Source organism: Haliotis rubra, unplaced genomic scaffold (assembly GCF_003918875.1).
Source record: "Haliotis rubra isolate DU_JTF1 unplaced genomic scaffold, ASM391887v1 Scf152, whole genome shotgun sequence".
In the NCBI taxonomy this organism is placed as follows: Eukaryota; Metazoa; Mollusca; class Gastropoda; order Lepetellida; family Haliotidae; genus Haliotis; species Haliotis rubra.
The window spans coordinates 612,754-630,579 of NW_025765470.1; the positions used below are offsets into that span (position 1 = coordinate 612,754).

At 38.1% G+C, this 17,826-nt stretch overlaps 2 protein-coding genes, 1 long non-coding RNA gene and 1 other non-coding gene across 6 annotated transcripts in view; 2 read left to right on the forward strand and 2 right to left on the reverse strand.

Annotated features, from left to right (window-relative positions):
- Window positions 1-686, forward strand: part of LOC124270498 (RAD51-associated protein 1-like) — a 30,873-nt gene extending 30,187 nt beyond the window's left edge. For all 3 annotated transcript variants that reach the window (XM_046705513.1, XM_046705514.1, XM_046705512.1), the window contains one exon: window positions 92-686. In XM_046705513.1, the coding sequence (XP_046561469.1) occupies window positions 92-234 (143 nt within the window). In that variant the 3' untranslated portion in view covers window positions 235-686. The remainder of the gene's footprint in view (window positions 1-91) is intronic.
- Window positions 687-2,443: 1,757 nt separating this feature from the next.
- On the reverse strand, window positions 2,444-3,037 carry LOC124270475. Its single transcript, XR_006896810.1, has 3 exons — window positions 2,936-3,037; window positions 2,686-2,687; window positions 2,444-2,554 (listed from the first exon to the last, which is right to left on the reverse strand). It is a non-coding gene; the product is annotated as an uncharacterized LOC124270475 (long non-coding RNA).
- Window positions 3,038-3,979: 942 nt separating this feature from the next.
- Window positions 3,980-4,053, reverse strand: Trnan-guu. The gene has a single exon. It is a non-coding gene; the product is annotated as a tRNA-Asn (tRNA).
- Window positions 4,054-9,824: 5,771 nt separating this feature from the next.
- On the forward strand, window positions 9,825-11,128 carry LOC124270500 (protein lethal(2)essential for life-like). Its single transcript, XM_046705515.1, has one exon. It carries the CDS (start codon window positions 10,112-10,114, stop codon window positions 10,616-10,618), a length of 507 nt encoding a protein of 168 aa, XP_046561471.1. The 5' UTR covers window positions 9,825-10,111; the 3' UTR covers window positions 10,619-11,128.
- Window positions 11,129-17,826: the final 6,698 nt, after the last annotated feature.

Here is a 17,826-nt window from a genome sequence, read left to right on the forward strand (position 1 = left end):
TATTTTATGGAATGTGGTTTTATTTGTTTGAATTTTCGCTAAGCCGGACTCAGAAACGTTTTTCATTGGAATTATGTTTGCTTCTTTTCAGCCCTTTCAAGTTCATGCAAGTCAGCTGTTGGGGGTAATGCTATGACATCACCCTCTGCTGGCATTCGCCTCGGGCTGTCTCGGCTGTCAAGTCCCGAACCAACAACAGTGTCAGGTCTTGTCAGCCCCTTCATCCCACTCTAATAGTAGGACAACAGTGACAGGTGCTTGTCAAGTCCCTTCATCCCTTCATCCCAGCCCCCTTCTCTAAATAGTAGGACAACAGTGACAGGTGCTTGTCAGACCCCTTCATCCCTCTCTACGAGTACAACAGCAACAGGTGGTTATCATCCTTTCCTTGGTTTGCACAGGTTACCTTTTTTCCTACATTTGGGAGATATATGTTGCCATGGTTACCATTATGTTTGAAAGGTCACTTAGATGTTGGTATCCCAACATGTTATAAACACTGATGTCAGTCTTGTTGGTAACTTGGACCCTTGTACTGAAGTAGACGGGAAAGTCGGTAGTACAGTCACTGGATGTATAATGATGTCCTCCAGTCGCTGGCGGTCAGCCATGTCACAGATTAGGACCTTCAACACCGGTGTGTGCAATCAGCTTGCACCAACCTGGATTGTATCTCACCCATGCAGGATGTAGTATCACATCTCAAGTTTTATTGAGATGAAATGTCAGCTTGATTAGTATATTTTGTACATGCTGTAGTTGTATTTTGTACATAATGAATGATCTTACTGTGTATATGAACTTTACTGAATACCTGTATGATGGTATCACAGGCTACTCCAGGTATTTGCTTTTGGCCTTGTGAGTGCTGGGGACCCTCAACCATGCTTTTGTAGTTGAGGGAGGTCAGAGGTCCCAGTGAGACCTATAACAACCACAAATGGCAGAGGCCCAGATAAGCTGCGTATCCTGGTAAAATACGCATAGAAAATGTCCAATTACGCATTGAAAAATAATGCAGTTGTGTACCAATTACGCATTTAAAATATTAGATACACAAAAAGTTTAAAACAAATGCGTATGGAATATATTTATAAAGATCGCTTGCGTAATGAAAAAGACATCGATTGCTATCAAGTTGTACTGTTAGTATAGGATAAGTGTTGTACTGTCAGTATAGGATGAGTGATTTTTCATGAAATCATATCCATTATATTTAAGTTGGTTTTGATTAGGTATGACATAAGGCAGAAGGTACCTGCTTAGTAAACTTACTCAATAACGTAATACTTAGGTGAGTAAAATGACTGAAATATGCACATATTTGAAAGCAGTGGGTAACGGAAAATGAAATACCCACTCAACATTCATAATACCCACTCCATAAAAATACAGTGGGTACAGTACCCACATGAGCTAAATCTTATCTGGAGCTCTGAAATGGCTTGTCACTTATCTGATATTATCCAGGGTGTGATTTTGGTTTTATTCAGTACCTGCACCGAGTGCAACCAGGCTTATAGGTTTGGCTGCATCATCAAAATTTTGGCAGCATCATATAATCATATCACTAAATCTAATAAGTTACATAAATACTCAGTATCAGATACATTCAACAGAAGCTGACCCCATGATGATAAATGATGAATGATTGTTTCAGCTTTGCATTACTTTATTTATAAATCTCAATTCTACCATGACTTCAGTAAATACTGGATTGTGATTGGTTAATCAAAGTCATTCAGAGGTATATAATCACGTTATATACCTCTGATTTTCCAACTTAGTGTGTGTTTTTATCCCACCGGCATATAATGCGGTGGGATATAGTCGTCCGTCTCGTCCGTCTCATTCATCCGTCAACCCGTCCGTCCGTCATAATCATTTTGTTTCCGGACCATAACTCAAAGACCGTTTCGATATTTTTTAACCAAAATTGGTAGATATGTCAAAAATAACCTAAGGTGGTGCCTTTTGCTATTTGCAGATTTTTTTTTGTCAGGGTGGGCTTTTATTTTTGTATGATTTCCATGGAAACGATTTGCACTTAGTCTAAAATCAAGCTGGACTTTAAGTAACTGTCAGATGATTTGTTCTTTCAAAGGTGTAAATGGGGATATGTCATCTTCTGATGACTCTTGTTAGCATAACTCAAGAACCGCTCAAAAATCATAATAACGCTGGCGGTTATGGTGGAATGGAGATAAACAAACTGGGAGGGGGTAGTTATATGATTACACTGCTATGTAACTGTATTATGAGTACACAAATGTTTATGCTTGTAACAAGTCATGTGGAGAGAAACAAATTACTTCCAGGCACTTACTTCCCAATTAAAACACACAATGGTAGCTATAAGATGTTGGAGGAGTTATTGTTACCTGCACCAGGTGCAACCTGTTACTACAGGTAACCTGCACTGGCCAGTTATAACGTGTGCAGGTGGTAAATAGCGAAATCGTACCTGCATATCTGTGAAGCTGTGGGATAATCTTTGTTTGAAACAAAACATAGTGGTTGAAGAAAATCTGAGGGAAAGTAAAGATATTATGTGCTGCTTTAATGTAATGGAGTTTATTGTTTACTATTCAACTGACTGACTGACTCAAACATCACCGCTGGGGATATTTATGGGCTTCACATATTGTATATGGGGATTATCTCCTGACGAGTCAACGCTTTAACCACTGCAACAACAACCTTCTCTGTTTACTATTCAAACTCATATTTATGTCTTATATTTATATGCATCTCTTGGTACTCACAGTGCAAATTCGCAAATGTAGGGAAATAGGAAGTAATGCTTTGTTCTTGTAAAACTCAGCTGTACAAGATAGCAAAGTTATATATGGAAGCAGGTAATAATAGTTTTTTGTGAGCCTTTATTGATTACGTTGTGTCTGAATATTGATGTGATCCAAGGAAGGATGGATACAGACTGAAGAGACTAGTTAGGTTACATAACCACTGAACAGATGCGGACTGCCTGTCATTATGAAGCGGTCAGTGGGATTGCCTAGTGGTTAAAGCGTTGACTTGTCACGCCGAAGACCCGGGTTCGAATCCCCACATGGGTACATTGTGTGAAGCCCATTTGTGGTGTTTCCCCGCTGTGATGTTGCTGGAATATTGCTAAAAGTGGTGTAAAACAATGCTCAGTCAGTCATTATGAAGCTGAATACATGACACTTTTTTATGGATAACAACTTTTCTTTATTCTTTGTATGACGTTTCAGAGCTAATTCTTGCTCCTTCATCAGGTGAATGATGAAGAGGCAAGAATGAGCTCTGAAACGGTTTACAAATATCCATAAAAAGATGTCATGTATTTATGTTTGTCCAACTTCTAAATGCCTTTCAAAAACATCCTTATGAAGCTGTAAATATGCTAGCTTTAGTGAGTGAGTGAGTGAGTGCACATGAATCTAAATGTGTTGTATATAGTTTTAGAATGTTTTAGTTGGTACTTGTAAATCATTACTCTTGCACTGAAATAAAATGATATGAATACAATGTTGCTTTTCATCATACTGTCTGAAACTATTTAATATTTGACCGTTCATAATTTATGGGGGTGATGGTGATTATAAGGGGAGATCACCCATTTTGTTCTGAAGTGGTAGGGGGCGTCAGCAATATTTGTACATAAAAATATTTTCAAAATTATGCTTAAAAAATATGGGAAATAGGGGGTTCACTGATTTTGTGCATGACATGCAAGGGGGTCACTAACTTTGGTCAGTCACATTGTAAATCACATTTTTAATCACCATAAAAAATCATCATTAATAAAACATACACACACATACACACACCATAAATTAATGAATGGTCCCAAATTGTTTTCGTTTTACTAACTATCTTCCATCTATTTCTCTCAAAATAAACGTTGGACAACGATTTGGGAGACTGAATAAGTGAAACCAAATGATATATTTTAGAACGTGTGAAATGAATTTTAAAAAAAGGAAAAGCTCAACGTCCCTGGGTGGATTCGAACCACCAACCTTTCGGTTAACAGCCGAACGCGCTAACCGATTGCGCCACAGAGACACGATGCCAGCGGATGTGTTCGTGACCACCCGTCTCGTTCGTCACTACTCGCAACTTTCGGGAAGCAGAAGCTGTCCCGGAATATTGGACACGAATGTTTCCATGGCAACCTGAACACTGATAGGGAACCCAGGGAGACTTCAAACCGGGCAAACATTATCGCAACTAGAGTAAGATCGCCTCAAACTCAATTTTTGTTATCTTTTCATGATCCGCTCAGCAAATGTGAGTTGCTCTAGCACACATTTAGGGGTGTCCTCCCATTACGCAGACAGCCAGTTCGCAGACACCTTATCATTTATCATTTAATCACAACAAAGTTCTATTTACCCTAAAACAAACTTCTCAGTAACAAGCCTGTTTCAGGCTCAGCCTGCTCTACTCACTGGACAGTGGACTGTTCCATTATACCCGTAGGTGTTACCCTAATTAACCTTCTAGTTCAGTGTCTGCCAATTGGGTGTCTGTCAAATGGGAGATAACCGTATTTTTGGGCGGTGGGGTAGCCTAGTGGTTAAAGCGTTGGCTCGTCGCGCCAAAGACCCGGGTTCGAATCCCCACATGGGTACAATGTGTGAAGCCCATTTCTGGTGTCCCCCGCCGTGATGTTGCTGGAATATTGCTAAAAGCGGCGTAAAACCAAACTCAGTCAGTCAGTCAGTAAACAGTATTTTTAGGGAATAAACATTTCATGTAATACGGCGATTACTACTCCCTTGTTGTAACCCGTGTTTGGTGGTATAAACCTACACCTGTATATTTGTAAACATTCACTTCATGGTCGGTTAATGAATTTATAACAGGTATAATTAGTGGTAACACCACTCAGATTACCTGACAAAGGTTCCCATTTAGCATTTCTCGTGTCTGGAGTAAATACTAAACATTATCAAGTAAGGTCTGATGTGGCAAATGTATCATGTTATGTAATATGCACATGAGAGTGAGTGAGTGAGTTTAGCTTTACGCCGCACTCAGCAATATTCCAGCTATATGGCGGCGGTGTGTAAATAATAGTCTGGACCAGACAATCCAGTGATCAACAGCATGAGCATCGGTCTACGCAATTGGGAACCGATGACATGTGTCAACCAAGTCAGCGAGCCTGACCACCCGATCCCGTTAGTTGCCTCTTACGACAAGCATGGGTTACTGAAGATCAATATTCTAACCCGGATCTTCACGGGTAATATGCATATGGAAATGTAGCAAGAGGAATTATATATCAACTGAGTTAAAAAGAAAAACATCGGTCAAATGATTAACTGATGATTATTTACTTTAATCTTGCACAGCGGATTTGTCAAAAGGTATTGTTTATATATGTAGATACATTGTATAGTGAATACACCCACATTATTCTGTCGTAAAGTGCCTGTGGATAAACAACGCGTATTTCCTTCAAAGGATTAACCACCAATACTTTGATTGATTGCTCATTGTTGTCAAACTAAATTACTTTTTTAAAGAATGGTAGACATGGAAATACTTGTCACATGTACTATCTTGGGTGATCAATGAAGCCATACAACAATGTGAAAAACCTGAAACGGTCACGCAACCAGTTGAGACACTATCACGTTATATACATGTTTTGCATATTAGACTGTTAAATGACACATGCCATGGAACAGGTTTCTTTGTCAGCTGCAGATGAATGTCATATCGTTCCTTTATGTGCATATTGATGGATACTTGCCTCGAACAAAGTAATAGCCTGATATTATTGCTATAACCTAGTCGGTTTTAATTTTAATAATTGTATATTTGTTTCATTTGATGTAGCATTCAGCAGAATCATTCCACTTCATAAGTTTTCGCCGTGAAGTTCGATGAGATAGATATTTAGAGAAACATATACTAACACTGTGAAATGTGATTAACGTAGGCAATCTAGTGGAAATATGATAAAATCAGGGGCGTCATAAGACAAAAATATAAAGACGTACATTTTGTTCAGTCTTAACATTTTTTATCACAGTAACAAAGCAACAACCAGTCTCGGGGAACTCCTCTCGATCAGTTTCCCTTTAACAGGATTCAAACATAGGAATTGCCTTAATGCCATTTGCTGTCAAAATACATGCATATCGAAATGAACTGCTGAAAACAGCGCCTGCGTTTAATTTTTTGAAGGGTGTACAGTATATATACTTAGTTCCAAAAGAAACGCAACATTCATGTTTGTTTTTTAAATGTCCATAATTGTCTTATCTACTTTACAATTATATCGAATGTGCATGTTAAATGTTCTTTGAAACCAATTTTCGAAATTAACCTTCAGAAACAAGACTTTTAAGGTCAGATTAGCCGTAACAACTGAATCTAATTATTGAACATTTGTATGGGAAGAAACAACAGAAATGCATCACATAACGCATGCCCTGACGCGTTGTGCACATGAATTTAATGAGACGACACTTTCTTCAAGAAAAACGAGAGTAAGAACCCTTTAAAAGATGCGACGGCAGTTTCTGTTGTGTTCTTTTTCTGAATGGTTCAGAGAACAATATGCCACGTCTGAGCAATGAAGCACGTATACGTGCTCTTGGGGTGATTGTCACACAGGCAAGACTGTTACATCGTAACGTCACATCTTCACAATCGTTTTCTTCCAGCTACTGTTACACCCCGTCAGACAATTGGGGTGCACAACAGACCAATTTCAGGAAACACTGTGCGTCGACGTTTGAGAGCACACCGGCTACACTATAGGAGACCCTATGTTGGACTGATTTTGACGCCACGGCTCCGTCGTCTGCGCTTTGCATGGGCTCGCCAACATCAGCATTGGAGATATGCACAGTGGCAGAACGTTGTTGTGTACAAGAACATTTCCCGTGCTTTCATTCGACGTTTGTTCATGTCCATGGGAAGACAGTGTACTCATGTGATAAACAATAATGGTGGTCATACCAGGTACTGATAACATCGAATATCAGCTTGGGCGTCTAAATGTGTCTAATGCAGACTCTTCGGGTTGGACACAATAAAAATTACATCATATCTTAAATCCACTGTCGCTGCTGTTGTCTTTTATCTTTCTTTGGTGCGTTCTGTGTAAAGCATATAGTGTCTGGAAGCATGTATGTGGGATAACAGTTCATATTTCAAATGGACATGTCGCATTTCTTTTGGAACTAAGTATATAACTTGTGATTTGAAGTATTGATTTTATGATATAGATCTAATAATGAATCAGCTGAACAACGGATGTAAAATACGGAATACCTAGTAAGCCTGAGGCGGCCGTTATCCGCACAGGTACTACAGATAAGTACCCCAGGTATGTTTCTGTCTATAGAACTAAAATCTAGGTCAAAAGCACGGTCGGAAGGACAAACGGACGGACGGTCAGAGTCCAAAATAATATACGGCCAACCTTAAACTGACAGCGCATGTCTTTTGCGCAATGGGACTGTACGTGTTACTAAACATTTAGAGACAGTTAACCAGTATAGCCTTCAGCATTACCGTTAACGTTCACGCTGGCGCAGCATATCTTTTCCCTTGACGATGATATATCAAGTGTTATGTCCTGAAATATTTGTTCCGTGATTCCATGATACACCGGAGATAGCCATGACTGCTTATATTGCATTAATAAATCGCGAAATGGCCATTCGAACTTCGAAGCGAGGCGGTGGAATCAGCCGATCGTTTTCAGGTCATGTTTTGTCGTTTTGTTGACGTTTTGCAATCGGTAGTGTAGGTCTGGCACTAGATGTCACACTGTTGAGCCTGCAGTGTATTTGCATTGCATATGTACTCAAATCTATATAGTATTAAGCCGATTAGGATGCATTCATGTAATTAGTAGGAGATGATGCGGTGCGCGAAATGTGAAAGCATTGTTATGCAACGTGTGAATTTCGTCGTGAATTAAATCTGATATTTTGGTATGATGGTGCGTGTGTACTTTAATATTACATTTCACATGGATGACACTATTCAGTCATTGTACATAAGTATTATCTGTTAAATCTGTAAAAATATAAATAATTGCATACACATATCTACATGGAATGATTGTGGGGTTAAATTCAAATTCATGTCATCAAAAACATATTTGATTTTAAACACATTTTCAATGTCAATTCCTAACAAACAGACAACACTAAAGTTTTCTTCAGAACTGTTAAATGAAAATATGAATATAAAGCTATAGCTAGATAGCATATGGTCTGTCATATGAAATATTTTATCAACAATGTTACCAAAACAAGAAGAAACAGTCATATGTCATGTAATTCTATCATACACATCCTCTTGGGTGGTCAGAATGATCTGTTGTTTGTTGAGCCGAATCTCTGTAAATGACACTTTTGTTTATAGGTTAAATGGTGTAAAACGTTTGTAAGAAATGGATTTATAAATTAACATATATAATGACTCACAGCACTGGCTGATGGGCACATTTTATAAAGGCTAAATCTTTTATTTCAAACTATGATGACTGGTATTTATGCTGCAACCGATTAATTGGATAATAGGTGTATGGTACATTAAGTATGCATCTGAAATATAGTGTCAGAATTTAAAAACAAAATGAAATGTGTGAGGAACTGCTGATCAAAACGTACTATTCACATTTATAATTAAAGGTTACATTCTACACGGAATTTCTTCAATTGTCAGGGGTGGGTAATAATTACTAATTTGCGATAAATGCCTTCCAGGGGTATCTCCAATTCTTTTTCATTGAGGTCGGTGGTAGTATGAGAACTATTTGTTAAATTTGAATGCGGCAATAGTTGAAGAATTGCCGTCGGAAATAACATAAGGGCTGATATATAAAGTGAGTTTACATTATATCATAGATGCTATGACACCCGAGACTTGCACTGTCTCGTGTTCTGTCGTAGGAAATGCCGTGACAATATACCGATGTTTCATGGCGTTGTCCCCGTTATCGTCTATCATTTCAATTCGTATTGCGCTTGGAAATTAAACAAACTGTGGACCTGCAACCAGTGTGCTACCAGTGGACAACAGCCTTTGACCCGTGGCCAAAAAACCCTCAAACAGTGATAAATCTCTCCAAAAATAAACACAGTATCAGTTTTTGAAGAACTGACTTTGTTGCTGTATTCTGATCCAATGTGTCATTAGAGAGGCTCTGTTAAAAGTTTGTAGCATAACTCATTTAATTAAGAGTCAATACATGCATTCTCTCAGGATTTCATATACTTTCCTTATATCTAATGTTATATGAACTGTCTAAAACTGAGAAAAAATGATTCTCACAATAAGAAAAGACTCTTTTTATGGTCTAGGTACTGTAGTAGGGTCATTTTCTGTCACCAACTTGAAAAGAAGATGGCAAACTGCTTTTTTTGCTTTTTCGCCCGCCCGCCCCTCATCAGCACCAGTTTGGAGATGAGAAGCATAAAAAAAATGTGGATGGCCTTAGTTTGGCTGTGAGAAATGTTTGTTTTGCAAAATACCATTTTCTCCATTTCCCTTGCATTGATACGATAAAGTACTCATTTTTTTTATAAAATATATAAGAGCAATAAAAAAAGTTCATCATACTTTATAGAATATAAAATATATTTTCCGACTGAACATACTGCATAAGCTGTATAAGAGTAGTGAGAAATGTTCATTCTTTAATGAAATACATGAATCGAGGGGCTTTTGACAGGGGCGCTCAAAATTAGCGAGGGGATTTTGTCCAGAGGGGCCTTTGTCCTGAGGGGCTTTTGGCCGGTACCCATAGAAATGTAGTCTAATCAAAATTAATTTTCAGTTTCGCGCCGGGCCTCGTTTTCGAGTGACCGGGTTTCGAGCATGCTGGAAAACATCAACATAGCGAGACTCGATTCGTTAACGCAGGTTTTCATAAGAAAACGCTCAGAGTTTATACGTTTCAGTGTTGGAAGCAGATATCAAAGGCACTTGAAAGTCGTGTAGAACGGGTTATTCACACCTGCATTTGACTTTTGTGTCAAGTATTGTGAAAACAGCTTCGATTGTTCTCGAACTTGGCCTTGGGTGACATATACTTCCGCATTGGGAGCGTCAGTCAACAAGACACCCACCTGCAAGCCGCAGCATGTCTCTCGAACGGATTCTCACTCCAGCTCTACTCGACTTCCACTACTTCGATGAGATCTTCGAGGAAACACACCGAGAAGTTGCTAAGATGCATCAAGACATGCGATCAGCAATGCTTCGGATTACACCGCCCGACCAGTTGATGGAAGGCAATAACTCGCACACACAAAGAGTGGAGGCATTTAGGAGGACTGTTACAACTAACGAGGACGGCAGTCGAGAATTTCTTCTGAAGCTGGACGTCAGTACATTTAAACCAGAAGAAATTGTACTGAAAACTGACGGAAATGAACTCTCAATCGAAGCCAAACACGAGGAAAAGAGTGACACTTCCCGAGTATTTCATCAATTTTCCCGCCATTACACCCTGCCGGAGGGCACGGTGACCGACGCGCTGGCCTCGACATTATCTAAAGATGGCGTCCTGACGGTCAAAGCCCCTGTTACTGCCGACAACGCAATTGAAGGACCAGCGGCCAAGAAACCAGCCCTGGAGATCCAGTGAACATCCTTTGATCATTATGGAGGCTATTTGGGGCCATATTTTGACAATAATTTAGTAAGCTACTTTTAGTTTGGTTAGCCATGATATTCGCACTTTAGTGGCTGCTATGATATATCATTTTTGCTTTAAAAAATATCTTGTCCGCTATCTGCATAAGGCACGTACTAAACATACTTGCTTATTGCCCCAGGCAGTTCATTTCAGTTAGTGGGGTTAAAAACAATGAAAATGAAAGTTTGTTTACATGCTGCATGTGATTTATTGTCACTAATATTGTTATTACCAGTTTTACAAGTATGGTTGTTATTTACAAAGACATTGTTCATTGCTAGTTTCAGTTTTTACAATTCATACCCAATTGACATTATTATGTTAACCTTGAGCTAGGAAATCCACACTGAAATAGGTTTACTTCATTTTGAATATTGTACAAGTTAATATCACTAGAGTTCATGTGTTAGGAGATGTTGGTATACGTTCATACGTTCAGAATAAATGTTTTGGACCAGATATTGATTGTTTTCTATTGATATTAAAATGTTCTTGAATGTGATGGCATAGTGGATAAAGTGCTGACTGACTGATCAAAGATCCTAGTCTTCGTTCCCACGTGGGTTCTGTGTGAAATTCAGAGCAGTGGGGTGGTCTAGCGGTTATTTATTAAAGTGTTCGCTCGTCACTCCGAAGACCCGGGTTCGATTCCCAATATGGGTACAGTGTTTGAAGCCCTTTTCTGGTGTCCCCGTGTTGCTATTGCTGGAATATTGCTAACAGCGGCGTAAAACTAAACTCACCCAACTCTGTGAAATTCAGTCTTGCTGCATTCTGGGTGATTACCTGTCATTGTAGCCGAAGGCCTGGATTGTTCTATGGCGGTCGTATCAGATATTGTTTCACCCCGACTCCGCAATATTCCAGCTATATGGCGGCGGTCCGTAAATAATCGAATGTGGACCAGACAATCCAGTGATAAATGTAATGAACCAATTAGAGGCGACTAACGGGATCGGGTGGTCCCCACTCGCTGACTTGGTTGACATATGTCATGGTAGCCTAGTTGCGTAGATCGATGCTCATGCTGTTGATTACTGGATTGTCTGGTCCAGACTCGATTATTTACAGACCGCTGCCATATAGCTGGAATATGGCTGAGCGCGGCGTAAAACTTACATATGTTCGAGATGAATGTCGCTCACAAGATTGGAGTTACCTCCCTTACACCACAGTTGCATTCTCACTACGGTCTATCAGAAAATGCGCCATTGAGGGCGGATGCAACTTGTTGATAAAGGTGGGTGCACAGTTCATGTTGACCCGTTTTGACGAGAGTTTCAGTGGTCAACCGTGCACCTCCACTCTGGATCCGCCAATGGCCCGAATATAGTTGTCTTAGAATGACCATATGAAGGATTTATGATGTATTTTGAGTACCCCGGCATTGCTGCTCTTTAAACTAAGTAAAAGAGTGGATAATATTCCAGCTGTATTATGTCGCGGCAGCCAGTTTTTTACCAGGAAAACTATCCTTATTCTAGTTAGTAATTTCTTGTAAATTGACCGTACAAATAAGTTTCCGTTAACGGAGCGAATTAAACGTAACCATTGGATTAAGATTGTAACAAATGTGTAATAGCAATGGCGCAAGACTCTGGCGCTACACCCGTTGAAAACTTCATTTACATTATGTACTTTTTGTTCATCGATACAGACTGGGAGGTTATTATATGCAAATTGCCATGCAATACCTTTACAACACATACCATGAGGCTAAAAATACATGTACATGTTTACTGTGATATTCCCAGTGCATGGAATGCATATACCAGGAATCCAGGAATGAGAACATGGACCCTTTTCATGAAAGTATATGGAATAAGAGAAATATTTTGGTTAATAGAAAAATTATGTTTGATAAACACGGTTATGAAGCTGGTATTATTTATATTAGACAATTAATTAATACCAAAGGTATTTTTTTTATCAAAGGGAAACAACTGAAAGGCGTTATAATTTAACAACTCAACCAAGATTATAGGATTATATACATCAAAGTGAAAGGAAGATATATATATGTCAAGTTATAATTTAACAACTCAACCAAGATTATAGATTATATACATCAAAGTGAAAGGAAGATATATATATGTCAAGTTATAATTTAACAACTCAACCAAGATTATAGGATTATATACATCAAAGTGAAAGGAAGATATATATATGTCAAGTTATAATTTAACAACTCAACCAAGATTATAGGATTATATACATCAAAGTGAAAGGAAGATATATATATGTCAAGTTATAATTTAACAACTCAACCAAGATTATAGATTATATACATCAAAGTGAAAGGAAGATATATATATGTCAAGTTATAATTTAACAACTCAACCAAGATTATAGGATTATATACATCAAAGTGAAAGGAAGATATATATATGTCAAGTTATAATTTAACAACTCAACCAAGATTATAGGATTATATACATCAAAGTGAAAGGAAGATATATATATATGTCAAGTTATAATTTAACAACTCAACCAAGATTATAGGATTATATACATCAAAGTGAAAGGAAGATATATATATGTCAAGTTATAATTTAACAACTCAACCAAGATTATAGGATTATATACATCAAAGTGAAAGGAAGATATATATATGTCAAGTTATAATTTAACAACTCAACCAAGATTATAGGATTATATACATCAAAGTGAAAGGAAGATATATATATGTCAAGTTATAATTTAACAACTCAACCAAGATTATAGGATTATATACATCAAAGTGAAAGGAAGATATATATATGTCAAGTTATAATTTAACAACTCAACCAAGATTATAGGATTATATACATCAAAGTGAAAGGAAGATATATATATGTCAAGTTATAATTTAACAACTCAACCAAGATTATAGGATTATATACATCAAAGTGAAAGGAAGATATATATATGTCAAGTTATAATTTAACAACTCAACCAAGATTATAGGATTATATACATCAAAGTGAAAGGAAGATATATATATGTCAAGTTATAATTTAACAACTCAACCAAGATTATAGGATTATATACATCAAAGTGAAAGGAAGATATATATATGTCAAGTTATAATTTAACAACTCAACCAAGATTATAGGATTATATACATCAAAGTGAAAGGAAGATATATATATGTCAAGTTATAATTTAACAACTCAACCAAGATTATAGGATTATATACATCAAAGTGAAAGGAAGATATATATATGTCAAGTTATAATTTAACAACTCAACCAAGATTATAGGATTATATACATCAAAGTGAAAGGAAGATATATATATGTCAAGTTATAATTTAACAACTCAACCAAGATTATAGGATTATATACATCAAAGTGAAAGGAAGATATATATATGTCAAGTTATAATTTAACAACTCAACCAAGATTATAGGATTATATACATCAAAGTGAAAGGAAGATATATATATGTCAAAATATGTACTATAACTCATGGGCATTCGCAATGAGATGGAATTATGCCCAGCAATAAATGGCATAAAAATTAGAGAAATTCCGGCTAGATGGTATAATATTCTGACTGAAATTAGCGCAAAATCTACCAAAGAGAATAATGTGCAGGATGAATGGAAATTGATAAAAGATATACCAATGGAAAATAAATACAAACAATTACAGTTTATATAATATTACATTCAATTATTCCATGTAATGAATATTTGAAAAAAAGTGATGTTTGTGAAACGTGGTCATGTACATATTGTCAGACATTATGTGTTCTATTGTCCAAATGTTTTGCCTTTCTGGTTATACATTTTTCAAATAATTTTTCAATAAGTAATACAGGACTTGTATATGATACTGTAAACGTATACAAGGTACAATACAAGGTGTAATTTTAGAATGTTTTAAAGTGAGTTGAAAATACAATATAAGATATTAAAAAAAATAAATTGAAAACACATGTCATTAACACAGGCTATAGAAAAAATATTGGATGTTTGAAACACATGTCTATGATTCATGTAACACATCTGCCCAGGTAAGCCCCTATGTGGCTTCAAACAGGAGTATATTAAATCGTGGAATTGTAGATGGTAATGAAGATGCAGAAAAAAATGTCAAATGTATTCATTTGCAAGGGAAGGCAATACTTGAATTGTCATCTCGTTTGAAAGAAATTATAACGGGAGATTTTGCTGAACAGAAAACATACTAGGGGACTAACTCCAATTTCTTTCTACCCTGTTGATAAGGTATATGGTCTCTGATATGGTGGATCGTCCGTTTGAAGTGAAGTGACAAGTCACCCGGAAGGGTGTGGAATACAGATCTGGTTATTATTTCATTAACCCCCTTGTTTGATTCCAATGTTACTGCCATACAGGATTGAAAGTTATGTGGTTCCAAATGTGGTAAGAGGTTCGAAAAAGCCAAGTTAGGATTATACGACCGCTTCTCTAAGTCACCCGCTCATATGCTTGTGATAGGTGAGATGCTTTCTTTCATAGTATATATGTATCTGTCACTTTATTTAAAATGTAAGGAAGAACACGATTTGAAACTGCTTCTTTGATTTCGGGTGAGATGCAATTCTCAGTGAGGGTGCAAAACATGTCTTGATAATCAAAAGGTACCTGATGAGAGTGTTGGTTCGAATACCGGACGGACCTCAACCTAATAGAAGTGCTAGAATGTGTAGTTTACTGAGGACGTGTAGTCCCCAATGTCATAGAAGTGCTAGAATGTGTAGTTTACTGAGGACGTGTAGTCCCCAATGTCATAGAAGTGCTAGAATGTGTAGTTTACTGAGGACTTGTAGTCCCCAATGTCATAGAAGTGCTAGAATGTGTAGTTTACTGAGGACGTGTAGTCCCCAATGTCATAGAAGTGCTAGAATGTGTAGTTTACTGAGGACGTGTAGTCCCCAATGTCATAGAAGTGCTAGAATGTGTAGTTTACTGAGGACGTGTAGTCCCCAATGTCATAGAAGTGCTAGAATGTGTAGTTTACTGAGGACGTGTAGTCCCCAATGTCATAGAAGTGCTAGAATGTGTAGTTTACTGAGGACGTGTAGTCCCCAATGTCATGAGGAAGTGCTAGAATGTGTAGTTTACTGAGGACGTGTAGTCCCCAATGTCATAGAAGTGCTAGAATGTGTAGTTTACTGAGGACTTGTAGTCCCCAATGTCATAGAAGTGCTAGAATGTGTAGTTTACTGAGTTTACTGAGGTGTAGTCCCCAATGTCATAGAAGTGCTAGAATGTGTAGTTTACTGAGGACGTGTAGTCCCCAATGTCATAGAAGTGCTAGAATGTGTAGTTTACTGAGGACGTGTAGTCCCCAAAATAGAAGTGCATAGAAGTGCTAGAATGTGTAGTTTACTGAGGACGTGTAGTCCCCAATGTCATAGAAGTGCTAGAATGTGTAGTTTACTGAGGACGTGTAGTCCCCAATGTAATAGAAGTGCTAGAAATGTAGTTTACTGAGGACGTGTAGTCCCCAATGTCATAGAAGTGCTAGAATGTGTAGTTTACTGAGGACGGAGTCCCCAACCGCAATAGAATGTAATGTAGTCCCCAATGTCATAGAAGTGCTAGAATGTGTAGTTTACTGAGGACGTGTAGTCCCCAATGTAATAGAAGTGCTAGAATGTGTAGTTTACTGAGGACGTGTAGTCCCCAATGTCATAGAAGTGCTAGAATGTGTAGTTTACTGAGGACGTGTAGTCCCCAATGTCATAGAAGTGCTAGAATGTGTAGTTTACTGAGGACGTGTAGTCCCCAATGTCATAGAAGTGCTAGAATGTGTGTGTAGTAGTTTACTGAGGAGGACGTGTAGTCCCCAATGTCATAGAAGTGCTAGAATGTGTAGTTTACTGAGGACGTGTAGTCCCCAATGTCATAGAAGTGCTAGAATGTGTAGTTTACTGAGGACGTGTAGTCCCCAATGTCATAGAAGTGCTAGAATGTGTAGTTTACTGAGGACGTGTAGTCCCCAATGTCATAGAAGTGCTAGAATGTGTAGTTTACTGAGGACGTGTAGTCCCCAATGTCATAGAAGTGCTAGAATGTGTAGTTTACTGAGGACGTGTAGTCCCCAATGTAATAGAAGTGCTAGAATGTGTAGTTTACTGAGGACGTGTAGTCCCCAATGTAATAGAAGTGCTAGAATGTGTAGTTTACTGAGGACGTGTAGTCCCCAATGTCATAGAAGTGCTAGAATGTGTAGTTTACTGAGGACGTGTAGTCCCCAATGTCATAGAAGTGCTAGAATGTGTAGTTTACTGAGGACGTGTAGTCCCCAATGTCATAGAAGTGCTAGAATGTGTAGTTTACTGAGGACGTGTAGTCCCCAATGTCATAGAAGTGCTAGAATGTGTAGTTTACTGAGGACGTGTAGTCCCCAATGTCATAGAAGTGCTAGAATGTGTAGTTTACTGAGGACGTGTAGTCCCCAACCTAATAGAAGTGCTAGAATGTGTAGTTTACTGAGGACGTGTAGTCCCCAACCTAGAAGAGTTTAGTGCTAGAAATAGAAGTGCTAGAATGTGTAGTTTACTGAGGACGTGTAGTCCCCAATGTCATAGAAGTGCTAGAATGTGTAGTTTACTGAGGACGTGTAGTCCCCAATGTCATAGAAGTGCTAGAATGTGTAGTTTACTGAGGACGTGTAGTCCCCAATGTCATAGAAGTGCTAGAATGTGTAGTTTACTGAGGACGTGTAGTCCCCAATGTCATAGAAGTGCTAGAATGTGTAGTTTACTGAGGACGTGTAGTCCCCAATGTCATAGAAGTGCTAGAATGTGTAGTTTACTGAGGACGTGTAGTCCCCAATGTCATAGAAGTGCTAGAATGTGTAGTTTACTGAGGACGTGTAGTCCCCAATGTCATAGAAGTGCTAGAATGTGTAGTTTACTGAGGACGTGTAGTCCTCAACCTAATAGAAGTGCTAGAATGTGTAGTTTACTGAGGACGTGTAGTCCCCAATGTCATAGAAGTGCTAGAATGTGTAGTTTACTGAGGTTTACTGAGGACGTGTAGTCCCCAATGTCATAGAAGTGCTAGAATGTGTAGTTTACTGAGGACGTGTAGTCCCCAATGTCATAGAAGTGCTAGAATGTGTAGTTTACTGAGGACGTGTAGTCCCCAATGTCATAGAAGTGCTAGAATGTGTAGTTTACTGAGGACGTGTAGTCCC